We start from the raw sequence: 26,368 nt of genomic DNA, 5'->3' as shown, positions 1-26,368 counted from the left end.
TACCATTGGGGCAGAAGTCCAGAGGTCTGGCAGGATGAGTTAGAGCCTTTCAGGGTTCCATTATTCTGTGTTGTTTGAGCAACCTTAAAAGCAGCAGCAATTTTCCTAATAATAATAATAATAATATTGTTGTAAGCTGCAATCCTTAATATGCTTTTATGTAGTCAGCCTTATTGAACGCAACAGGACTTATTTCTGAGAAAACATGAATTGAGTTGCCCCTTTTCATATGAAAAACACAATAGGCAAAAGGTAATAAAAATACCAATAGTTTGTTTTCATTTTATAACTGCTGGAAATGTAGCAGACAGAGCAGCTCATTGTTGCTGCTGGAAATGAAAAACAAACCATCATAATATTGCCAAGGAAAAGTGCGTGCCTGATCCTTGGCAGCTGCAAAAATAGCCTCATACTTCAGAAATAGTGGCCAAAAAATGAAGAGGCAAGAAGGTATTGGATTGCAAACACTGCAAAGTATTATTGATCCCTTTTATACTACCTGTCATAGGAAAAGTTAAAAGCAACATGCAGCTGCTAATGCCATCAAATTAGAAGTTTTGTACACAGGGATGAACCCTCCTTAAGTTTTTTCATGTACCTAATTACTTATCTTCTTGGTAGTAACAAGGGAAGCAGCATTACATGGAATCCTACCAGCTTGAGTGCATTGGAGCTCAGCTTTCTGAGAAAAAAGCCAGTCTGGATTGAACTTGTACACACTGATATTTGGGTCATTCATTTACATGCCAGCTTCAAAGTGTGTTTGAAATTTCATCTTGCCATATGTTATATAACTAAAGCACAACTTACCTCACTATGTTTCGTTTCCCAAGATATCTGAAATTTTGGAAGCAAACCCTGAAAGAAAGAAAAAGTTAGGCTCTGATAGTTTTTGTTTGATAGTACAGGGATGGTCAGGCACTCACCTGAGCATAAAGTCGAAAGTTTGAACAGCAACAGGGCATGCACACCTTCTTCCTTGCATGTGTCCATCCCCTAAGTCTCCAACTTTCTTCATACTGTTCAGAGAAGGTCTTGTAGGGGTGAGGAACCTTGGTTTAACAGGGTCCCCGATTGCAGAAACAATTCTACTTATGTTCAAGTGAGTGCAAGGAGAAGCCCTCTCCTCTGCAGGCTTTGCCTCTGGAATATGGTAAAGGCAGTGGCGTAGCGTGGGGGGTGCAGGGGGGGCCGGCCGCACCGGGTGCAACATCTGGGGGTTAGGGTTAGGGGGCGCAAATCCACGGGTTAGGGGATGCAAATTACTTGCCTTGCCCCGGGTGCTGACAACCCACGCTACGCCACTGGGTAAAGGTTGGGAACTGAGTGGGGTGAGCCATGTGCATTGGGAGAGGGGGTTGTGTGCATGCCCTCCCCACCACACTTTCAGCATTTGCATGTTCAGGTGAGTGCCTAAACACATCTTATATAACAATGCTATATTTGCAAAACACACACAGTTAACGTTCCAGCATACACACACTTTACATTGAACCATTTTTTTTTCTCTTGCCACGAGTATGGCACTGCAGCAAGACCAAGCTTGCATAACCATATCTAGCTTACAAGACTTACAAACCACCTTTAAGCTCAGGTTTTCCATGCCTTTGGAAGCAGGCAGGCCAGGAAAAGGGTTGCATTGGGAGTCATGATTCACATCCAATTCTGAGCAGAAGTCATTGGACTACACCTCCCATCATCCCGTATCATTGGGCTGATGGGAGTTTGAGTTCAACAACATCTGGAGGGCCAAAGTTCTTCATCTCTGCTCTAGAGGTTAAACTAGTTTGGCTCTTTTGACAGGGCTGAGGATTCCTGAACAAGACAGAACTGACAGTGTAATAATTTCTCTATCCTTTCTGTGGTAGTTTTATAAAGAAGTGGGCACCTTCTGTGCCAAATTTAAACTTTTCTATTCCACCAGGCCTATGCAGGCAATTAAGAACACATCCTTCCACAATGGTTAATTGATGTCTGCTTTTTACGGTTTTATTGTATGGTCTTATGTTTCCATTGCTGGAAACTGCTTTGATATTTTTAAAATGATACAGGGGTATACAAATATTTCCATAAATTAATAACTGAGCACATCCACATCTTTCACCTTCAGGTAGCTGGCTCTGTGTATAGCAAACTATAGGTATCATGTGCATAATGCTGAGGACAGCAGAATCCTAGGCATGTCTACTCAGAAGTAAATTGAATGGGACTCACTTTGAGGAATGCATGCATAGGATCATCACCTAAGAGATATTAGGAGATTCTGAGCCCTTTCATTGCATGTGATCTATAGTGAGGCTGACATAGGGAGCAAATAATTTTCATTTGTTTCACAACAGAAAGAAGGGGAAGGAATTTGTCCCATGATGGGTCAGGAATGCATATGATGAAAACATTTTCTGTTCTCTATATATGGAAGACCATAACACACCATGATTTAGGCACAGATGTTATTAGAAGAGGTTTGAGATTCACAGGTTTCCTAGGTATATGGGTGGGGAGAGGGAACAATATTTCAAAAGGCCAGCAAAGACTGGAAATAATTGGCCTTTAACAGTTTAAAAACAACGCATATGTGGATCTGAGGCTTAGAATTTTCAAAATGTCAGTAAAACCCAGTATTTACACCTTGCTTCGTTCTATTTGAGTCACTGCCAATGACAGCCTTAGAAGGACAAACCTCAGAGTGAGCTTACTCTAAAATGCTGAAAAAGTCTGTTATCTCTGTGAATGGGGCTCTCTGCCAGTAGGAGATCAATGTATCTGGAAAGAGACATCAAAAATATAAATCTATTATTTGCCCACAATTAAAGAGCTGACTCAAAGCATTAAGAAAATAATAATAATAATAATAATAATAATAATAATAATAATAATTTATTTGTACCCCGCCCATCTGGCTGGGTTTCCCCAGCTTCCATAGAAACCAAAAATACACTAAAATTTCACAGATTAAAAACTTCCCTGAACAGGGCTGCCTTAAGATGTCTTCTGAATGTCAGGTAGTTATTTATCGCTTTGACATCTGATGGGAGGGCATTCCACAGGGTGGGTGCCAGTACCGAGAAGGCCCTCTGCCTGGTTCCCTGTAGCTTTGCTTCTTGCAATGAGGGAACCGCCAGAAGGCCCTCGGCGCTGGACCTCAGTGTCTGGGCAGAACGATGGGGGTGGAGACGCTCCTTCAGGTATACTGGGCCGAAGCCATTTAGGGCTTTAAAGGTCAACACCAGCACTTTGAATTGTGCTCGGAAATGTACTGGGAGCCAATGTAGGTCCGTGCTGGATCAGAGCACAGGCCCAGCTAGTCCAGGACCCTGTTCCCATAGTGGCCAACCAGATTCCTATAGGAAGTCTGTAAACAAGAGCATAGGAACACAGGAAGCTGCCTTATGCCAAGTCAGATCATTGGTCCATCTAGCTCAGTATCGTCTACACCGATTGGCAGTGGCTCTCCAGGGTTTCAGACAGGAGTCTCTCCCTGCCGAGCTGGAGATGCTGGGAATTAAACCTGAGATCCTCTGCATGCAAGGCAGATGATGCGCCATTGAGCTACAGCCCCTTCCAAAGGCCAGTTGGTACACTACCATTCTCACAGCCTTGTGAGGTAAGCCCAGGGGGAGGAGCTATGTAGGATACAAATGAAGTTGAGGACATGAATGCAGCAGAACGCTTCCCACTTGTCAGTCCTAGAAACTGGTATTCAGAGGCATATTGCTCCAGCTCTGGAGGTTGAACATACTCTTCATGGCAGGTGGCCATGATAGCATTATGCTCCATATATTTATCTAATTCCCATTTTAAGTCATCCATGTCGGTCACTGCTCCATTGCGTGGGAATGAATTCCATGGTTTAACTATGCGCTGTGTGAAGAAATAATTTCTTCTTCCCATGCAACATTCAGGTTTATTTGAAGCAAGGGAAACCTGACTCTATCTGCTTTCCCCCCACACCATGTGTAACCTTATACAGTGGTACCTTGGGTTACAGACGCTTCAGGTTACAGACGCTTCAGGTTACAGACTCTGCTAACCCAGAAATAGTACCTCAGGTTAAGAACTTTGCTTCAGGATGAGAACAGAAATCACACAATGGCGGCACAGCGGGCCCTATTAGCTAAAGTGGTGTCTCAGGTTAAGAACAGTTTCAGATTAAGAATGGACCTCCAGAACGAATTAAGTTCTTAACCCGAGGTACCACTGTACACTGCTATCATGTCCCCTTTTATTTACTTTCCCAAATGAAGCTTGAAACATTTTTTTTTGTGAATGCTTGCACTCTATGGTTTCCTCACCTTCTGAAATTGTTTTCATAATGTGAAGGAAACACATCAGGAGACTTCTCGTTTCAGCCTGATCTAGTTTGTCAAACCGAAGAGCTGACCCAATCAGGGATAATGGCCTCACAATCTGTTAGGAGTGAAATACAAAGGATCTTTGTAGTGACTTGGAGGCCTTCAGATTCTGAAAATGGTTTCCAACCATTCACACGCATGCGTACCTTTTCACAGGTTTCTGTCGCCTCACTGTTCTTTTCATTCGTGCTTGGGTTAGAGTCGAGACTTGCTAAGGAGCCTCTGGAGTCAGCATGGTTTGCTGCAGAAATAGCTACTGATGAAAAAGCTGGAAACAAAACCCACAACGAACATGCTAAAATGATGTTTATGGACACAAAAATTAGGCAGAAGAATGAAAACTCAAAGTGTAGGGTGGAAAAATGACACAGTTGTGGAACACAATGTAGCTCACTTAACAAAGACACTGATGGCCATGGGTCTGAGTGTATGAAACACTGTTGACATAGGATGATAAATATACAGGGATATTTGCGCTGTTGTTATTGATGATGTTAGGTACATTCTGAGACACAATGGACCAAAGATCACTGAAATGAAGAATTTTATTACGCACAATTAGTATTGTATAGAGATATAAGTACATACATCGAACAGTATTTCTATTGTATCATTTGGGCCAGGAGTTAATTTTATTTATTATTATTTATTTTAAACACTTGTATCCCGCCTTTGGAAGGTCTCTGACAGGACAAGGAGTTAATCATGCTCCTGTTTCTGAGCTCAGCCGACCTCTGCTGTTGATTGGGGTATTGGGGTGTTTTGCCACTCTGCATGTTCCTGCTGTAGCTGTGGAAAGTGTGGTGGATTGAATTCCTGATGGTGACTGACAGCATTGAGCCTAAAAACAGAGTGCTGAAGGCCAGCCATGAATCTGCTGGATTCTATGTTGGTCCATTAGGTCCAATACCCACATGGGACCAATCTGGGCCCTTCAACTGCACTGACGTAGAGCTGGCACAGCAAAATTTTTTGGGAAGAAACACTCTCCAACCTCCCACCCTGACCAGCATAAGCCAGTAAGGCTTCAGATGTGCTGGTAAATCTGTCACTCCTCCTGGGTACAATTTATAATTACGTACAATTCTAATTATTTACTTTACAAAAACAAGTAGAGAACAATGTGACCTGTTCTTTTATTTTGGGCACCAATTTTTACAGTCCTAACTACAAAGCAGGGGAAAGTGAAATAAACTGATTAACTCCTCTCCCCTGGAATTATGGGAGAAAGGAATATTTAAGAATATGCATACATTTAGGAAGCATGGAGAAATCCCAAAGGGATTAATCTTCCTTAAAACAAGAACGGGCTGGGCTCATGTTTGATATCATTAACAGAAGGAATAAGATAAAGTCTGGTGTGAGAGTGCTGTAGCTGTACAAACTGAAAAACTAACTCAGGCATTCTTTGGATGACAAAAATATATAATATGAAAGTTAAGTTTTCTTGCCTTGCATCTTAAGGAAATAATCAGAGTTTAAAAACTGGTAACAAGCCTCATGGTGGAGCAATCTGCCCCACCTGCTTTCGTACCTGCTATAGAGTTAAGAACATCTTTGGAAAAAGAGGTATCTACAGAGTTTGCATGTTTCATTGCTGCCTGACTCTGAAATCCACCAGTAGTACTCAAATCATCTCTGGATCCCTGGATTTCAATGAGAACAAGGGAACAAATTTAGTCACTCATATCATCAGCTTTCGAAAACAGCCTGTTAATTTGATAGTTATATAATTACATTGCTACTGGAATGGTTTTCTGGCATGATGTTAAAAATAAAAAGCAACCCAGCATCTGCTGATTAATGCCAAGGAGAGCTTATAATCACTACCAAGTTAATCTTTCATATTTCCGTCTACATATTTTTCCTGTGTGCTCAAATCAAATTCAGATAAAGCCCTATTTGTGTGCTACTTGTGTCTACATATGCATGTAGAGCAAGGAGAGGGACCTTCTGTTGCCTTTGCTTCTAAGCCAAGTGTATTGGTTGGCATATGAACCCTGTACATCAAGTCAGCCAATATGAATACACTCAGTGGTTGACAGTGGCAGAGCAAGGTCAGGTGGTACCAGTTGTGGAACATTTATTGTGGAACATTGTAATTATTATTATTAATTTTTGCCTGCAACAATGGTTTGACTTTATTTCATTTTGGGGGGAGAAGCCGAAGTTGTTGAGCTTTTTGGGGGGACCGTGTGCCTTGCAATTAGGAGCCTGCCGGTCACCATACACCTGAAAGAAAGCTGGTTGGCAGACCATTTTAGCAGAGGGAAGCCTGCATGCGTCAAAGCTGCAGCATCTCTCACAGATGTTGACTGCCGCACAGCATTTTGTCACCCCCCTCAGAGGTGGCACCCGGGCCGGACTGCACCCACATTGCAACGCCTCTGGTGATTGCTTCCCCCTGAAAGTTGCTTGGTCAGGTGGGGTTGTCTCCCAGAGCATAAGAAGTTGGGAGTCACTGTAAAGGGCTAAGGAGAGTGGGAGCAGCACAACATTTCATATGGTTTTGCTATGGAGGCTCTTCCAAACAAGAAATCTCTGACATCAGTGAGAACACTAAGCTACTACAGTCACAAGAGTGGACCATGTGAACGAATGCTTGAATTGGTCCTTCGTTGTGTTATAGTAACTCTTCCCCTTGTCCTTCATCATTATTATTATTTTTTAATAGCCACAGTCACCTCTCAGGGTTTTAGAACAATAGCTGGATAATCCAGATACTACTGTAATATAGCTGAGAAGCCTCTTTAGACAGGGCTATGTACAGGCTTCTATATAATGTACGGTTAATTAATCCATAAGGGCTAACACAAGTCTGTTGAGGGCCCTCGAGGTAGATATATGAGTGTGTAACTCATTTAAGGGCCTTCAGCCTAGTGAATTTGGGTCAATTGTTGATAAATTAACCTAATTATTCTCCCACCAAAGACAGATCTGAAAACAGAAAAGTCTGTATGAAAGCGTACCAAAAATGACTCAAAATGAATTTGTGGAACGGAAGCTCACTCTCGTTTACCTGATTGGACGTATTTATGTTGAATGGAAACAGGTCCTTCATATATATCCTTGGCATGTTGTCCAAAAGCATGCCGTACAGGGGCATATACAGGTTTGCTATCTTTGCCTGTTTCTCCTGGGGCGAAAAATGAAATTCAAAGAGAAAAGCTCACTGCAGGCGGCTGACTGGTAGATTTCAAAAGCACACAGGAATATGCAAGTAAGGCAAAAATTTACCAGGTCGGCATATCGATCATCAAAGGAATGTTTCGCCATGAGGTTTTTTAGTACTGCCAAGGCCATGTGCCTAATATCCTGATCTTCCTGGAGTGCAAACCCAACCTCTCGCAGAAGTAATCCAATTAAGAAATGCTTTCGGCAAAACTCATTTGTCACAGTATACTCTGGAATATCTTGAAGAGAACAGGAAAGAGGTTCACTGCATATTACTAAAGTTATGCATGTCCAAGAAACAGATATGCCAGCAAGAGGCTAGGACTATTATCAGCCATTGCTATTATCCAGTTAACTTTTGTTTTGTTTATTAAAAAACTCATTATATTTTCACAAAGCTCTTTCGATTGAACCAGTTATTTTTCAAAGGTTCCTAAGGCAATAAAATATTAGCTATCTTTGCAAATATTTCTGTCAGGTATGGTTGGCGGATATTAGTCTCATCCAAGATCTCATAATATGGAAAACATCCAAACTGACTCCCAACTATCAACATTTGTAAATGCTTGGCTTCAGGCAATATTGTAGCTAATTTCAGAAGTGCTATGAATGGGATTTGGACCTCTCAGTGTGTTCATTCATTAATTGATGGTCATGGAAGGAGTAAAACAATTCACTTCTTACCTGATGCATGAAACTGCTGTGTTGTTTCTGATGGTGTTGCTGGATCTTAAGTGATTTTGCAGAAATAGAAGGGGAGGGGAAAGACAACAATTACATTTTTATACAATGAGCTTACTTAGGAAATGCAAAATGGGCACATTGATCCTTCATATAATTAGATTAAGCATCAAAGTTCCATTGATTTCCCTAGGGATTAGTTCCATGTAAGTGTCTTTAGGATAAAAAAAAGTTTGTTTTCCTTGAAAAGAAATAATAAATAAATAAGGAAATCCTTACCTGGTATGTCTGCAGATCTCATAGGCAAGCACAGAGGAATGAAGTGTTCATGGTTGCATACTTCTTGAAGAAAGTCAAATTTATACTGGAACAAAATCTGAAATGTTACAATAGTGATTGTTTTGCACTCAGTATTGGAGATTTACACTTGCATTATATAGGTCACACAGAAAAGAGGAAACTAGTGGTCTATCATGTAAAGTAAAACTGGGTTTTGTTTTGTTATTTCACTGTAATTTATTTTGGATCCTTGAATATATTTTATTTCATATGAGCATTAAATTGTACTGAATAAGAGGATACCCTTTGGGAGAGGGCAGGATATACTGTGTAATAAATGTGAAAACAATTCCCATATGTTGCATTTGTGTTTGAACTATCTATGACCCATGGGAAAAGGACTGTGTAAGCAGTCCTATTTACTCAAGAAGCAAGGGAATGTAGAACAGATATGGATATTGCACAGTTTGCTGGGGTAGAGCCTTTCAGTATTTCCCTTATAAATAAGCTTTCAACAAGGGGTGTATTTCGAGAAAAAATGCAGTATGCAGAGTGCCCTGCTGATGTAGGCATCCTTTTTACTGCACATCCATGATGATTTGTGCACATGATTGTGTCAGAGCAGTCACATGTGATCCCGCTTTGAATACTGTTTGTGTCTGCAAATGCTTTGGGTTGGTCTCATTTTTGTTGCCCCTCTGGATAGCAAAAGTGTGGTAGCATCAGGGAAGCACCACAGAACCAACTGAAATAGAATAATTCCACCACTGATGCACTGTTACTGGGCCAGAATGCACCCTCAATAAAATAGTCTGGAGGGGTCTGAAGTCTTGGGTTGTGTAGTAAGACTGGGTATAGCTTTAGGGGCTGCACTGTATAGATAAATGTTGCATAACTGCTTCCACTTACGTTTTGGTAAAGTTTTGATTATAAATGCAACAGAAAAGTAATATCTTGTAGAGACCAACACTCTCTTCATATTAATCCTGATGTTAAAATTGTCCTACTTGCGTGTAGGACCCTGGCAGAGACACATGCCTGACTGGCATGTTCTCTCCCTCCTGGTTGGTCGTTTGGGAGCTTCAAAAGCTTTCTCCAGCCCAAACATCACAGCGACTGATACCAAGAGGCGTTAGCATGCTTACAGATCCTGCAGAGTGTTAGCAGTTTGCGTAACAGACTCAGTAGCACAGCATTTTGGCTAATCTACTTTATTTACATATAATACACTCGGAGCATTCTGACTTGGCTCCTTCCTCTTTCTCATCAGACAGCAAAGAGAAAGAACAAAGGACAATAGTCCCACATCACGGAACACAGTAATACCAAACATCCTGTTTCCGTCACTTCCCACTAAGTGGAAAGAAAACATACACCGTCATGTCATGTGACATAAAACAATCCCATGACTGCAGGCATGGAGCAAGAATCCTAACACCTGATTCTTTCAGCTGCTGAAGAACTGGGCTGTACATTTAAACACACACAATTTATCTTACCTTGTGGTCACCTGGTCCAAACATGCTTATATAGCTGTTGATCATCTTAAATACAAATCCACGGTCCATGAATGTGAAACAACGCTAAGAATAAAAATTGAGCTATTTTAATCATTCACTCTGGAAAGGGATTATATTAGCAGAAGAAAGGCAACAAAGCACCAAAATTATCATCATCCTGTCAAACAATAAATTGACTGTGGACCATATCTGGTCTAGGGGACCAAATATTTGTCAGCACTTTTCAGCTCAACAAGGAAGTCACTCTGTATAAATGGCACTAAGAGATGAAGAGTCACAGTAATGTGGGTTCTTTTTTTGCGGGGAGGGGAAGCCAATGTAAGGCATTGTCTAGAAGCCTAACTATAGGTTTGACAAGCATGGATTCAATCCAACCCCCCACCCCATATATCCCTGGACTGACATTATGCCATGGAAAAAATAAATAAAGCTTTTGACATGGCACTAGAAATATGCTTTCTCTGCAACCTGTGATTTGCTAGAACTAGTGTCAGTGAAAACCAGGTGTCTGGTTCTATAAAGGGCTATAAATACAAACTGTAAGGTAGTATGATAAAGTTGCATAGTATGCTAAATTAGCATGAGCTTCTCCACATGGAGTGTAGCCGCACAGCTTCCAGGTTCTGACTGTTCCAAGCTGAAGGCAAACAACATATTGTGTCAGCAATATGTAGAAAATCCACACTGTTTGTAGTGGCTTTATGGATGTTGCAAAACAGGGCTGAGGAACCTCCAGATACTGCTGGACTACAACTCCCATCATGCCTAACCATTGGCTGGCCCGGCTAGGGAATTGGAGTCCAATGACCTCTGCATCCCTGCCGTAAAATGTAGATCAGACCATACCAAGGCTAAGTAAAGGCTATTTGCGGTAAAAGCATCTTACCTTCAGAAACCTGCCAATGCTGTGATTTGCATTCCTTGTTTCTTCAAGAGCATCCCTGTGTTTCCAAACAACATGATCTGAAATCACCATGATGAGCGTATCCAGCTCATTTTGGAAGGATTCTGGAAATCTCTGAGTGCGAGGCATCTGAACAGACAGCAGATGACTTCTTTAGAATATAAGTTTAACCCTGCCACCACTCAAAGTTCCCCACTGGTTCTCCCCAGGCTACAAAACCCAACAAAGCCACAACTTTCAAAGCTATCAATATAAGCCCTCTATAGGAGAATTTGATGGTATTACTCATGAATAGGTTATTAGGCAGAGTGGCCCACCCGTGAAGCCAGCTGAGACAACTGCCTCAGGTGGCAGGATCTCAATGTAGATCTCATGTTGGTTCAGAACTTCAGAACCATGTATTGGAAGGGAGGAAGAGGCAATTATATCAGTTTTGCACCTACTTATAGTAATACAAACCATTGAGCCATCTAACTCAGTATTGTCTATTTTGACTGAGCAGCAGCTCTCCAATCAAAGAAAGGGAGGGGGGGGGTCCTCCAGAAGGATGGTTGCATCTGTGACCTCCCGATGTTGTTCAACTACTAGCTATTGATTGTAACAATTAAAAAATGATTTTATTTGAGCTCCTATAAGTCCTACCAGCATGGTCAACTATGAGGGATTATGGATGTTGTAGTACACCTGGAAGTCCCACCCATGCTCCAAAATTACATTTAATGCGCCATGAGAGCACAAAAATGTACAATGCTACATTATATTGAGTCAGACCATCTAATCCAACACTGTCTACACTGATGAGCAGAAGCTCTCTCTGAGATCTCAGGCAGAGGTCTCTCTTAAGAGGTCACTCTAAAGTGGTGATACTGGGGATTAAACTGGGAACCTCCAGCATACAGAGTACATGCACTACCACTGAGTTATTGTCTTTCCTGTACCTAGAGTGCAGCCATTATATTATTAATTTGTGAGAAGCGACAGTCTATGCACTAGCTCACACATCTTTGGATCTTGGCAAATGCTACTTTTTAAGGGGAAGGGAGGGAAGGAAGGGGATATTAATGGGTTTTTGTTTTTTTACTTAGCTTATTTCTGGGAGGGAAAAACTATGCTTAAGAAAGTGTTTACCTGACAGCCTAATGAAATATAATTGGGACTGTGGAGTAATCACAGCCTTGGCTCTGCCAGACGGAACAAGATAAGGATTATGTCATGCACACTCTGTGCAATTATCTCTCCGAAACAGCAGATGTGTCGCTGTTGCCTCATTTCTCTGCCAGATACACATTTGATTCTGCTGGCTGTCTGTGAGCCAAGCTATGCATTTTCTTAGCTGCATAGCTCTACCTTTAACTTCAGGGTTTGAATATATATAGAGGTGTTTAATACAAATTATGTGCAGGTGTGTGTAACAATGGGTATATGCCAAAGTATGCTCAGGGATGTTTTTGTTCAAGTAAGGTATTTTAAATGTGTGTCTCTGTAAAGATTGATATCTGCTTATTCATAATGGAGAGCAGCATACAGTCTTACCTGTATTCTCTTTGTATCCACCAAATGCTGAGCCATTGATTTTAAGATAATTGCGAAAAAGAACCAGGAGTGCTATTAAAATTGAAAAAAAGAGAGAGCAGTAAGTTATCACAATGACAACAATGCTCATTTCTTTGTTTTCCTTGTTCACCCTTACTTTATAGTTTCCTTCCTAAAATCAGAATGATCTCTGTAATTTAGCTGAGGCACAAACAAAAGTTTTACAAACAAGCAAACACATTTGGAGTTTCAATGGTCCAAATATTCCACATATTGCCATCTTGTTTCCAGAAGCTGCTGGCAAGATTGTGAACACTCTGAGAAAACTGACTTGCTCTTCTATAATCAGGCATCTAATTTAATTCCCAGTTTGTATATGTTTGAATACAGAAGGAATGTACTATAATTTCATTAAAAACAACAACCCACTAATAAATTAATATTTGTCCATAGAGCATATAGCACTCATTTCATTAATAACCAAAACTGAATGATCAACTTGGTGTGAACTTTCAGACTTCAGGGTGATTTCTAGATTAGAGTAGGGCAACAACTGAATCTAATGGGTGCCTTGCACTTGTAAAATATGTTGTGCAAACCCTAGCACAACTGTTCCTATTACTAGGTAACAGTTAAGCTTGTGCACTACAGCTTGTGCAATGTAACTCTCAAACTTCATGTGCAAATGCCACGTTGGATCTCATCCCATATCTCCATGTACTTTAAATGCTTACACCCCAGTCAAGAATCCCATATGAACTTCTATGGGCACCCAGTTGGGAAGCCCGTAGATGGGCAAACAGCTCTGTTCACTTCAGTGGAATGGATAACCCAACAAACACAAATGAAGTCAAGCACTCTCTGGTGTATGGAGCAGTAAAAAGCCAACGACACACAAAAAAGGAGCATGCAGAAAATGGTAAGTCTATGCAAACCTTTCTAGAACTTGTAGCTTTGGAAAAGAAGAAAGATTCACCTTTAAAACATGTTTCACTGTTCTTTGTTCATTTGACTTCAACAGACCGGTCATATTCTTGGCCAGCTCCTCGTGAACTGTTCTTTCTTCAAATGACTTGGTCTTGAATACATACTAAATATATATATATAATAAAAACAATAATAAAAACATCATCCGCATACACAGAGGAATAGTTGGCAGTGAGAAGGCTGATCTCCCAAGACTCAGTGTAACATTCCTATTTGCTTTAAATGATTGACATCTGACAGAAGTAACAGATGTGTCACAGTGGTCTTTATATTTAAAGCAGAATTTATTGAATTGATTTCTCATTTCTGCTTTCTCAAGAAGAATGAAAGGAAGAAGTGTATCAATTCAGAGTCTTCAGGTTCAGGAGGAGTTATGTGCTTTCTAGATACAGTGGTACCTCGGTTTACGAACTTAATCCGTTCCGGAAGTCTATTCTTAAACCGAAACCGTTCTTAAACTGAGGCACGCTTTCCCTAATGAGGCCTCCTGCCGCCGGTGCCCTTCTACCGTTCGGATTCCATTCTTAGACCAAGGTAAAGTTCTCAAACCGGGACACTACTTCTGGTTTTGGGGAGTTTATAAACCTAATCGTTCTTAAACCAGACTGTTCTTAAACCAAGGTACCACTGTATATAAATAAATGCAGGAATAGGAATTATGTATGAATGCTTGAGGCCATGGCAATAATCAGAATCTCCATATCTTTTTGTTTATCAAACTGCAGAAATCCTGGATTGCTGTTCATAGCATAAGCACTTCAGGCTGAAGAGCTGGAAGCTTCTTTTGAGACAGGAAAGCGCCCAACACTGTTTTTCCTTAAGTCCTTCTACCTTTGGCACTGGAAATACTGCTTTTATGGACTGAGCTACGTGCAATGTGGGGTTTTGGATCATGTATTTCCCAACATCATTTTCTAAAAGCAATTCTCTCTGTGTGTATGTAGATTTGGAGCTGTGAGGGATCTTAACTGCTTCCCTCCAGGGCAAGTCCCCAATGCAAATTACCTCCCGCCGCTTAATGAAGATAAAATTGTGTGGGTACTCTGTGACTAAAAGTGGCTTCATGAGGACAACTTGTCTCTTGCAACTGGAGTAGGGATTAAGGTTTGGCACTGCTCAGAGTATTCTAAATACAGCTGATTAATTCATCGAATGACCATTACTGTACAAGCATAATGAATCACTAAATATTGTCCAGCTATTTAAGAGTTTTTAATGCAAATACATGTAATGTTGATGACTGGGCTATGATGTAATTAAAAAGAAGTGAAATCCTTCACAAGTATGCTCAGAAGTAAGTCTTGCTGAGTTTAATGCGGATTACTCTAAGGTATAGCTGAATTTGGGAGAACGGTCCTTTGAACTCAATGGGTTTCCTTCCTGGGTAGACATGTATAGGATTGTACTGTGAATATGGATGCATACATACTATATATTTACAACACATTCAAAGCACATTCTTTCCTTCAAAGAATTCTGGTCACTGTAACTTACCCATCACAGAGTTACAATTCCTAGCAACAAACTACAATGCCCATAATTATTTGAGTGGGGAGGGAATGTGCTTTGATTGTACCTCAGAGGAATAGTGTATATGCAGCACATACTCTGGAAATTTTTGGTTTCATTAACTGATCCCCTGCTCTTTGCTTTCCAAATCATGAAAACACTGGACCCTGCACCAAAGTGTGGACAGAGCCAACCCTTGAAGTAAATGTTATGGCAGTTTTGTAAAACAAAGAAAGAAACAAAAACTCATTTTACAGGGCAATCATTATCTACTAACAAATGAGTACAAGAATGGTCCACATTCCTATTTTACCTACAACTTTGGTATAAGAAACATTAATGCTTGATTCACACTCTTTTTTTTCTAAAGGGTCACACCACTTTTAAGTTTACTCACAGAAGCCAAGTCTTCTGATAACGGTGAATAGCAATAACTTCAAAACATGCCTTTTGAAATAGGCAATTAAATGTTGAACACATACATCTAAATATTAAAGCTTCAATCCTGGCAGCACAAAATCACCAACAGATGCAATTAGCTTGCGCATGCACCATTCTTTAGCAATAAACTCTCCTTACTGGCCAATCTGGAAATGTATGGAATGTAGTAACTCACACATTTAATGTTTAATGTTTTTTCTGAAATATGGGACGAAGGGGCAAACCAGCCATTCAACCAATGCTGCTCTGAGCATATTATGTCAGTGAATACTTTTAGCAACAACTAATTAAACACTTACACATTCCTCAGTCATTTACACCTGAACAATACACTACATCTAAGCTTTGCATCACTGTCACTCCAGGCATAATTTGGCTAATGAAATGTGACTTGTACAAGGAATTATGTACTGGGTATGTTGTGAAACAGCATTAAGCTTAACTGATCTTGAAATTGTTCCCTAATAAACCTTTCATCACACACTCTTCTTAGGCTGGAACTTGACCCTATAGGAGATGCAAGGCTACAGTCTGAAAGAACAGAGTCCTATAGCAATTATGTGAAATCTTTGACCCTCCAAATATTGCTGAACTACAACACCCATCATTCCCGACCGTTGCTGGGGCTGATGGAAGTTGTAGTTCATCACCATCTGGAGGGCCAAAGATCCCACACACCTGGCCTACAGCATCTCTTTCTTTCCTGATTTATATAGGGATAATGTATATTTTGATATTGTCATGCAGAACAATGGTGTCATGCTTTGTGACGAATATCTGAAGAAGGGGAAAGGGCAATAATTCATTTGCAGCAGATGCAAGTCCAAATCATAGAACAGCAGCAGCAGCGACAACAATTATTTGTAAACACTTCTGAGTGTTCAAAAAACTTTACATACATTGGCTGCATTTGCACATTATGGTAAATATAAAGCATGGCTTATCATACACGAGTGTGATCGTTTCATTCTGCCCCTCTTCTCCCACAAACCCTGGCTTAGCATTACATCCAAACCAGGTATTGTGATTTCTTTCACTCCAGCAAATCATAAGTAAGCCAGGAGCAAACCTTGGATATTAGATCATGGTTTGTTGGGGGCGAAACAAACCATGATCTCTGATATGGCCATGATGCTAGCCAAGGGCTGTGGCTTGTTTCCTCCTTTTGTGAGTGGGGTTCATCATGACATATGAACTGCTATCTTGTTTGAATCCTTACAACAACACTGTGAGGTGTATTAATATCCCTATGCAGCAGTTGGAGAATTTAGACTGAGAGGGAGTAGCTTGTTAAAGGCCACATAGTGATTTCATGTCAGAGGTAAAATTCAAGGTGCCTGATTCACAGCTCATTCTCTTAGCTACAACTGCAGAATAGCCCTTGCCATTCTTCAGAATGTTTGTTAATTATAGGGTTGCTTCTTTCTCTTGCAAGGTAGTTTTTCTATCCATTGCCCATTTTTTTTCCTAGCCAGTGCTAGATTAAATCCTGTGGAAGCCCCGGGGCCCCTAGGCAGTAAAAATCCCTCCCCTCACCCATGTGCGTGCTCTAGTGGGATAACATTGAATTAAGAAAGCTTGATTGTTATGTTCTTTCAAGATCAAGTCAATATTATTTTGATCTGTTGTTGTGGGGCCCCTAAAAGGTGTGAGGCCTATAGCCCGGTGCCTTCTCTGCCTGTTTGATAATCTGGCACTATTCCTAGCAATAAGCTCTTAAACCTTCGCTAAAAAACAACAACAAGCATACAGAATGAATACTAGTTCATTCCATTCGCGTAACCCACACTTGTATGCTGTATCCAATTACAATTTGAACATAAGAAAGGTGTTTAATTTCCTTTATCACACTCACTTTATTATTTTACTCATTATAGGTGTAAGCTTTCTTTACGCCAAAATTCAGCAGTGTAATACTCAGAGAACCAAATGAAAAAAGTGTTTCTTGTTTTGTTCTCACAAAAATGTATAACTACTGTAGATTCCATTTATTTTTTGTTATGCCTCTTCTAGGCACAAAGTGAAGCAGTAAAGGATTTATATCCCAACACTTAATATTTCTGATGGCATATCTGCCTGAGATAACTGCAAATCTTCATGATCTGTGACAATATATGGATGCTCAGTACTCAGTAAATCTCACCCTAATACAGACATGGACCGATAACCGTAATTCTTAGCTTTAGGTCATTGCTGTCCTAAAGTGCTTCAACTACTGTACACTCATATCCTAATAGCGAGGACGAATACATTCACTTTTTGTTTCAAGGATGAACTGCATGGATGAAATAGCTATCACATATCAAACACCACAGTTAGACCTTTCATATCACCTCAAACACAATGCTTTACAATGGAAGCAGTTCACACATTCCCTTTTAAAACATTCGGCGGAAAATCACTAAGCAATGATTCTGAAGCTATGTACATGCACATGTGAGTCAGACCTAAATTCACTAGTTTATTCTTTTAACAAAATTTATGTACCACTTATTCTCTAGAAATCCTCTAAGTGGCTGGACTAATACGGTGTAACTCCAAGCCAGAGGTGAAGGCTGGCACCAACTGCTCTCTAAATTTTCTTATTCCTTTGTTCACTGAAACACAGAATTTTCTAAACTGCTGCTTTTGAACTAGTTTGTATGAGGTTTGCCAGTGTCTGTGAGTTGATTCACACTATTTATTTTTTTCTTACTTCAAGGAATTTTTGTTGTGATAAGTGTACAGTAGAGATTCTCATATGGAAACATTTCATGTGAATGTGTTCAATATGATCCAGTTCTGTCCTTTCTAACCTGGTGCCTCCAGATGATATGGATTTGATCTCCATTCAGCCCCAGGCTTCAAGGCCATGCTGGCTGGGTTTCATGGGAGATGCAGGGAGCCTGGTTGGAGTAAGATGTTCTAGGTCTTTGCCATCCCTTCAAGAGACTGCAAAGTCAGATTTGTCTGGGGATAGGCATGTTGGCAGGCAACAGTTGGAACTTATTTGTAAATCAAGCTATTATTTCTTATTGCTACTGGAGAAGATCACATGGTTCATTATTATCTATTGAGCTACAGTTCTGTATTGTAAAGGTAAAGGACCCCTGGATGATTAAGTCCAGTGAAAGGCGACTATGGGGTTGCGGCGCTCATCCTGCTTTCAGGCCGAGGGAGCCGGCGTTTGTCCGCAGACATATTTCCGGGTCATGTGGCCAGCATGACTTAAATGCTTCTGGTGCAGCGGAACACCGTGATAGAAACCAGAGCGTACAGAAACGCTGTTTACCTTCCTGCAGCAGTGGTACCTATTTATCTACTTGCACTGGCATGCTTTCAAACTGCTAGGTTGGCAGGAGCTGGGACAGAGCAACGGGAGCTCACCCCATCGCAGGGATTCAAACTGCTGACCTTCTGATTGGCAAGTCCAAGAGGCTCAGTGGTTTAGACCACAGCGCCACCTGCGTCCCTGTATTGTAAGCAGCACATAAAGTGGTACATATCAATTCAGAAATCCATAAACTGGAAGATGTGCTACAGATCTAGGAACTGCACATAACTCCATGGATGCCAGGCTGTCCGTGTAACCTGCCCAGGAGGTGTGTGGCACCATTCATACCACAAAAGCTACCACAGACGTATCAAAATTTTCAAAAGCAGGGGGGTCCATGGATTGGCTTTTGAAAAAACAGGGTGTTCGCAGTACTTAGCTAATTGGGAACCACTTAGCTGCCTGAACTCCTATGCACATGTCTGATGATGCATGATTTCTATCTGCCCCAAGGGTGGTATTGGTAAAAAGACTGCATGTAATGTACTGAATGTGCACAGAGCTCTATGTATGTACATGCAAAAAAGTATCACTTCCCCATCCACCGAAGATGCATCAGCTGGGGGATATTCTTTCTCCTTTCAGGAAGTTAGTCTAATCGAGGTCTGCAGCAGGGACTTCTAAGTGGTTGCACTGAATTTCTGTACACAAGGATATGCTTTTAAGGTACTTGGTGCCAGCTTCCTAAATATCCCGGCAAGTTCAATGGCAGTTTTGAGTGAGGAGTGAATGGAGAAGGGGCATAACAAGCAGTGCAGACTCACGATAATGTGCAAAGAATCATGCTGGAAGATTAAAAATATTTAACATACCATAAGCAGGTACAAAAGCACTGTAATTTGGACAAATAAAAAAAAAGTTTCTTAAGAAAATAATGGGGGAAAAATAAGGAAATATTACGGCACAAGCAATTTCAAAGCACACAGAAAAGCATCGTTATTAAAATTGACCACCGAAGCCAATTTGACCATTTGTCAATTCCTTGTAAGAGGAGAAATTGATGAAATCATCACAGTTAGCTAATAAAGGAAGATAACACACCTCTTACAACAACATAAAATGCTACTTGCCATCAGAGAGGAAACCTGAGATAGGTATGTAATGTAACAGAGATGATCAAAAAGTGAGTTAAATGCTCTTACCTTTACGTATGTTTGGATACAGTGGTCTAATTGTTCTTCATGGAACTTGGCAACAATATCAGTAAGCACCCTGTAAAGTTAAATTATTGAATGATCATGAAGATACACCTTTTCCCTTGGAGTTGTTTGACATTCAGCATGGAACACAAGAAAATTGAATTAATTAAGGCAGAGATTTTCAATCTTTTTGAGTCTATGGCTCCCTTAACTGACTACATTCTTTCTGTGGGGCTCAGGAGCCGAGTTATGTCACCCCTTGCCTGCAGAGCTGGCCGCCTCTCGCCCTTTTTCAAACACCCTTTCTTCTTGAGTGTTCCCTCAGCCTCCTCTCCTCTCTTCTTGGGAGTCCTCAGGGCAGAGGAAGGAAGGAAGGAAGGAAGGAAGGAAGGAAGGTAGGAAGGAAGGAAGGAAGAGGCCAGCACTGCCCGTGGCACCCCTGACCATCATTCAAGGAACCCCAGGGTGCCATGCATAGCTGTCAACCTTCCCTTTTTTTTGCGGGAAATTCCCTTATTCCAGCTCCGTTTTCCACTGCTTCCAGCTGCTATCCCGGATTGTTAGATATCCCATAGACTGTCCCTGGTTAACTCGGTTAACTCGGGTTCTAGAAGCCAACAGCTGACATAGGAAATTCGAGGGGCTTGCATTGCTACCTGCTTTGGGAGCACTGATGCACAGGATAACTTCAGGATAAATGCTTCGCTCCATATTTGCTTTTTAATGTTTATTTTTAGTCAGCAGTACTGTGCTACAGGGACCAATGGTCTGACTGCATATAAGGCTGCTTCCTACCTTCAAAGCCTATAAAAATTCTAATACAGAGATTTTAATAAAGGTATCATAAAACTCCAGTGCCGTTCTGCCTATGAAATTAAGGCAGTTAGTTCTGGAACGGAAGAAGAAAAATCCAGCCTTTTTCATTGAATTAAATATGAAAGCACTACTTTCTACAAAAATTCATTCTGGACTTCACAATCTACTCTGGAGTTTGGGTATAATGAAATGGACCCAACCTTACATATATCAAAAACATATTGGATTATTTAGCAAAGTTGTGGCCTCTGTGAAGTCAGCTGCAAAACTCTGCTTGGTGATTTTAGTGAAAGTGAACTGAAAACTTCATCAAGACATTACAAAGGCAAAAATAAACACACAGATAATCAAGAGATGTGTCATGCGGAAGAGCATTCTAAATACAGTCTTAGTTATTCTGCCCATCCCTTCCCATAAATGTGACCGCTTTGGTGTAGATGACAGAATCACAGAAAATTGCCTCTACCCCTCCCAAAAAAACTGCATATACAGATGTTTTCAAACATGAATGCCATTTTTAAAGTTAAGACGGCATTCCCAATTTCGGTGTGACTAGAGGTTGTCTGGCACCTGCTGGGAAAGTTGTAGCTGTTTTACATAGAGAAGGTCCCAGAATCTCCAGGTACAGCTGGAAGAGACCCCCACCTGAGAGTCACTGTCAATTAGTGTGGACGATACTGAGCTAGAGGGACTAAGGCAACTCCCTATGTTCCCAATACACACTGCAAACATGAAACAAATACAATGGAAAATAAACCTGGTCACAGCAGTTGTAATCTCATCCTCCTTATTCTGTACAAGCACCCAGAAGAGCTGGTTCAGAATCACAGGCAGAAAATTCACGATGACATGGATCCTCTCAATTTTAAGCAAATTCTGGTTAAGAAACAAAAATACATGTAAAGATAGGCAGATTCTCTGCTGCTTTGTGACAACTGCACATTAATGTAATTTCATCAAAGTAGAGTTATATTTTGCTGTAGAAACAGTTGTACCAAAAATCACCTATGATTTAAACTGTATTTTAAATAGGTATGCAAAGATAGAGCCAGAGCAGTATAGCTGTTCAAGTGTTGAACATGGAGCAGGGAGATGTGGTTTTGGATTTATGGAGCTGCCTGGGTGCCACTGATCTGATAACACTTTCTCAACTTAACCAGCTTTAAGTGTCTATATCTGAAATCTTCTACCCTTGCATGGTTAGCCAACAATGACAGAGTTAAGGAAGGATAAAATACAGTGACCCAGTGTATGCCATTGTGAGCTTCTTGGACAAAGGGAAGTGTGAAAAATGAATTAATATCAAGATTAATGGAGAATTTTCTACAATAGCTTGCTGTTTTCTAAACCTTAAGGCAGTCTTCACCAACCTGCTGCCCTTCAGAGGTTTTGGACTACAACTCCCATCAGCTCCAGGCAGTAAATGCTGGCTGGGGCTGATGGGAATTGTAGTTCAAAACCTCTGAAAGGCCGCACATTGGCGAAGGCTGCCTTACGAAAGCTCAAGAGAAGCCTTAGTGCCAGCAAATTGCTAAAGACTGAGCTGTGGAAAATTGACCACAAAGGGAGGGGTGTAGTTAATGACCACATTTCCTCATCCTGTTACTTCCTCTATATGTTGCAGCTGTTTGAATGAGGAAAACCCCAAAAAGAATGACATAATGCTTCAGATTTCGCTTTTAAAGTGGCTAAATTTAATTTTGGGAAACGCTCTTGAATGAAAACGTGCAAATGGCTGTTCCAAGAGCATCACGGATCACAAACTGCAATATGCACATTTACCTCATGACAAAAGTGACATCAGAAATAGTGATGGACAAAGAGTTATGAGCTAGTTTTAAAGGGGTAATTTGATCATCTGTAAATAAGACAATTATTGTTCAAAAAAAAGTGAACCTAAACTTGGTGTCCTAGGACAAGCTGCAGTGATTCCTCCAACTTTCATGACTTTCAAAGGGGATTATACATATTCAGGGAGAATAAAAGAATGCCTGGTCACGATAAATGACATCAAAACTATCAATGATGGCTATATACTAACCCCTCCCACCCCCCGATCAGAGTCATCATGCCTGAATACCAGTTGCTGGGGAATACGAACAGGAGATAACTATTTCGCTCATATCCTGCTTGTGAGCTTCCCAAACACATCTGGTCACTCACTGTGGGAACAGAAGGGTAGACTAGATGAGTCTCTGGTCAGATCCATCATGGCTCTTCTTATGGTATTAGGCATGCAGTGCTGTACATGGGGCATTGCTGATCTCCTGGCTTCCAAACATAGCATGTCGCTAGCTCTCATTGGAGAAAGAGGGTGAGGGGTGAAGCAAGGGGAGTTCAGGGTTGTGTGGCACAACAGAGCCAATCAGACGCTCTTGCGATTACATTCCCAAACAGCTCTGAGCTCCCCATGCCTTATCCCCTCTCTGGTAAGCACCAGCAATATGCTGCTACGCAGGCCGCTACTGATCTCTACCGGACATAAGGATACTCTTATGGCGTTCTACCACCTATGCACTCACATAATGAATGGGAAGGACAGTAAACAGCAACACACAAGGTCATACAGTTCCTGGGAGTCAAACAAGGAAAGCAAACATTGTGTACCCTGGAGTTTTCTTGAATGCTCCAGAACAACGTTGTAAATAACCAGTTGCCTGATCACCAGTGGTAAATAAAAGTTACATCAGTGTGACCAGGCAGGATGATTTATTTTTTTCATTTGGGAGAGAGTAGGATAAGTTCCATTTTTTAAGCAGCCCATGCTGTGAATGGTGAACTTATGTGGGCAGGTATTAAACACTTGCCATGGGCCTGTAACTTTTGGGGTAAACCTTTTGTGTGTGGGGGGGGATCAGTGTCGTTTGCAAAGTTGCTTTGGAGCTATTCAGCAACATGCCATCCATTATTGTGAATATGTGTGCATTTCTAAAACTGATACAATGGGAGTTATTCAAAAGGCAAAAGCAAAACGTAGCATTACTTAGTGGTAATCTCATCTTTATCACTACTATCAAATGCATCATTATCATTAACACTGCCATTATCATTTATCATCTTACCTTACAGGAGATGATAAAGTTTGAGGTAGGTGGTTGGGATAGATCCCTGTTCCTTTTTTGGCACTGCTGGAAAAATCTATTCAGATATGGATCCTAAAAGCAGCAAAATACATGATTTACTTATTTATACCTACATCATGTACACATTGTATTCTGCTCTTCCTCCAATAGGAGCAGAGGGAAATTCAACCATATATGAACAAGAAACAAAACAGCAGTACGAATTCATCATTAAAAACGTATCAAATTCCATCGAACTATTTCAGCAGCAGCGGAATACAACACCAAAACTACTGACACTCAGTCTATTTCAAAGTGATACACAAAATGACAGTGAAAAGAAGTGTAATGGCAAGCAATGAAACAATGAAAAATTAGCCTGATACAGTTAACTTCTGCACCACTCCTTTATATATGTTTTTCATGTTTTATTCAGCGTTGATCAGATCTGTTGCAGTGTCAGCAGTGTCACTGACTTCCTAGAAAAGATTGTATTTTCACTAATACCTGCACCCTCCCCCTTTCTGCAAAAAGATTAATTAGTCTGTTTTCTTTAGCTATTTACTGTGCAAAATCTTACCCCATGGATCTGTGCTGCTGGACAAATGTGAAAGAGGTCCCCCACCTGCTGCTGTTGTCCACCAGAGGCCCCCACTGTTATCATGGAAAGCTTGATGGATCGAACACGACTGCTGGTGGCAGCCAGCACAGAGCCCCAGAATAGGATAAAGCAGAGTACAGCCAACCATAAATCTCCACAAGCTAAGCCCATCCATTCCCCTGAAAGGGGCTTGATCTGGGCTTCTCACACACAAAAAAATGAAGGCAGCCTTTCACCCTACCTCCCCTGACCCAGCATAAGCTACCAGGGCTTCAGATGTGGTGGCTGATCTGTTGTTCTGCTGCTGCCAACCATAGCTCAGGACTGCTGTGAAATTTTTGTTTTGACAACCTTTGTATACAGTGGTACCTTGGTTTATGAACTTAATCCGTTCTGGAAGTCCCTTCTTAAACCAAAGCGTTCTTAAACCAAGGTGTGTTTTCCCATAGCAGTGGGGAACTCAATTTACAAATGGAACACACTCAACAGGAAGCGGAACATGTTTGGCTTCCAAGGCAAAGTTCACAAACCAAAACACCTACTTCAGGGTTTGTAGTGTTCTTAATCCAAGTTGTTCATAAACTGTTTTTAAACCAAGGTACCACCGTAATTCCTTGAGGAAGTATGGAATATCCATATTAAACAATTTATTACAATTTATTAAACTATTATTTAGTTTAAATAGTCTATCTTTCTCCTTTGGTGATCACTCGTAGCTGAGTAAGATTGCCTTCCATGAAAACGGTCTTAACAATGAGTCCGTAAGTGACTGTGGAGGCCAATTCTGGATCCACATGTCCTTCCACAGTGGGGACATAGGTTTCTGCATGGGAGTTGATCACGGTGAGGGTTTGCCAAACGTGACTTCCTCTTAGCTCGATTCTCCTTTTCGCCCTGAGTTCGTGCTTCTTCAAAGTGCATGACACCTTTGGTAAAGGCTGTTCTCCAGTTGGAGCACTCTCAGGCCAGTGTTTCCCAGTTATCAGTGCTTATACTCCTTTTTTTAGATTTGCCTATCTATACATTCGTATTCAATACTGCATCTGTAAAATGAAAACCATGGGGACCCTACTGAAACATTAAGCAGATATTCTACATACAGCCTTTGTATTCAGCCTTTCACACAGACTGCCTTTCACCAAGATAAATTTTTGTAAAGGTGCTCACCTGAGTATAAACTGTCGATACAACCAATGAAGACACTTTGAAGAGTGGCTTCCCTCCATCTACCCACTTCACGTCACTTCCACTGTGCTGCAAACAATACAAACAGCACGTATTTCTAGTCAATTCCTTAATTTGTAACACTAGATTTGTAACATTTGCTAAAGCATGGCGCAGGATTGTTCCATGGGGGAAAATGGGAGAGGATGCCATTAAGCAGCCAAACTTTCAGCCTTTCAGAACCTCAGCCTTCTGTTGGATCCATTCAGAGGTACTATTTTCAGAATGGAGACACTTCCCTGTAGTGAGTTCTTCAGCTGTTGTGGTAAGTGTATGAATACCGGAAACACATGGGCAGAACTAATGATATTTGTCTACATTTATAAAGATCACCATGTCTAAATTTATAAAAAGAAATACTGAGCCAAATTCCTCCTGTCACTGGAAATGTAAAATTCAGTGCACATGTCCAATTTAGGCAACAACAACAACAACAACAACAACAATTTATTTATACCCCCCCATCTGGCTGGGTTTCCCCAGCCACTCTGGGTGGCTTCCAACAGAATATTAAAATACAATAGTCTATTAAACATTAAAAGCTTCCCTAAAGAGGGCTGCCTTCAGATGTCTTCTAAAAGCCTGGTAGTTGTAGTTCTCTTTGACATCTGGTGGGAGGGCGTTAAACAGGGCGGGTGCCACTACCGAGAAGGCCCTCTGCCTGGTTCCCTCTAACTTGGCTTCTCGCAGGGAGGGAACCACCAGAAGGCCCTTGGCACTGGTTCCTCCCCCCCGACAGTGTTATCAAAAGCAAGAGTAGCCAACTGGGCACCATCTGCACTACGCATTTAAAGCAGTATCGTGCCATTTTAAACAGGCATGGCTTTCTCCAA

At 41.0% G+C, this 26,368-nt stretch overlaps 1 protein-coding gene across 25 annotated transcripts in view; it reads right to left on the bottom strand.

Annotated features, from left to right (window-relative positions):
- The window catches only part of DOCK10 (dedicator of cytokinesis 10), a 197,411-nt gene that overhangs the window by 29,014 nt on the left and 142,029 nt on the right, over nt 1-26,368 (bottom strand). For 21 of the 25 annotated variants that reach the window (XR_014511851.1, XM_083442506.1, XM_083442522.1 and 18 more), the window contains 18 exons: nt 25,479-25,565; nt 23,711-23,803; nt 21,406-21,524; nt 19,836-19,905; nt 13,420-13,533; nt 12,444-12,515; nt 10,893-11,039; nt 9,986-10,069; nt 8,487-8,583; nt 8,211-8,255; nt 7,590-7,765; nt 7,372-7,488; nt 5,887-5,998; nt 4,499-4,620; nt 4,293-4,407; nt 2,697-2,763; nt 811-858; nt 4-105 (listed from right to left, as the gene is read on the bottom strand). Coding sequence is in view for 24 of the 25 variants with exons in the window: in XM_083442506.1 (XP_083298632.1) it covers nt 4-105; nt 811-858; nt 2,697-2,763; nt 4,293-4,407; nt 4,499-4,620; nt 5,887-5,998; nt 7,372-7,488; nt 7,590-7,765; nt 8,211-8,255; nt 8,487-8,583; nt 9,986-10,069; nt 10,893-11,039; nt 12,444-12,515; nt 13,420-13,533; nt 19,836-19,905; nt 21,406-21,524; nt 23,711-23,803; nt 25,479-25,565 (1,787 nt within the window). In the remaining variant the exon portion in view is untranslated. The remainder of the gene's footprint in view (nt 1-3; nt 106-810; nt 859-2,696; nt 2,764-4,292; nt 4,408-4,498; nt 4,621-5,886; nt 5,999-7,371; nt 7,489-7,589; nt 7,766-8,210; nt 8,256-8,486; nt 8,584-9,985; nt 10,070-10,892; nt 11,040-12,443; nt 12,516-13,419; nt 13,534-19,835; nt 19,906-21,405; nt 21,525-23,710; nt 23,804-25,478; nt 25,566-26,368) is intronic. The other 4 variants (XM_083442515.1, XM_083442519.1, XM_083442509.1 and 1 more) reach the window with 1 other exon arrangement.

This window comes from Podarcis tiliguerta, assembly GCF_965153285.1.
Source record: "Podarcis tiliguerta genome assembly, chromosome: 5".
Classification (NCBI taxonomy): Eukaryota; Metazoa; Chordata; class Lepidosauria; order Squamata; family Lacertidae; genus Podarcis; species Podarcis tiliguerta.
Note: the sequence above shows the minus strand (reverse complement) of the source record. Positions and strands in the feature narration are given on the sequence as shown.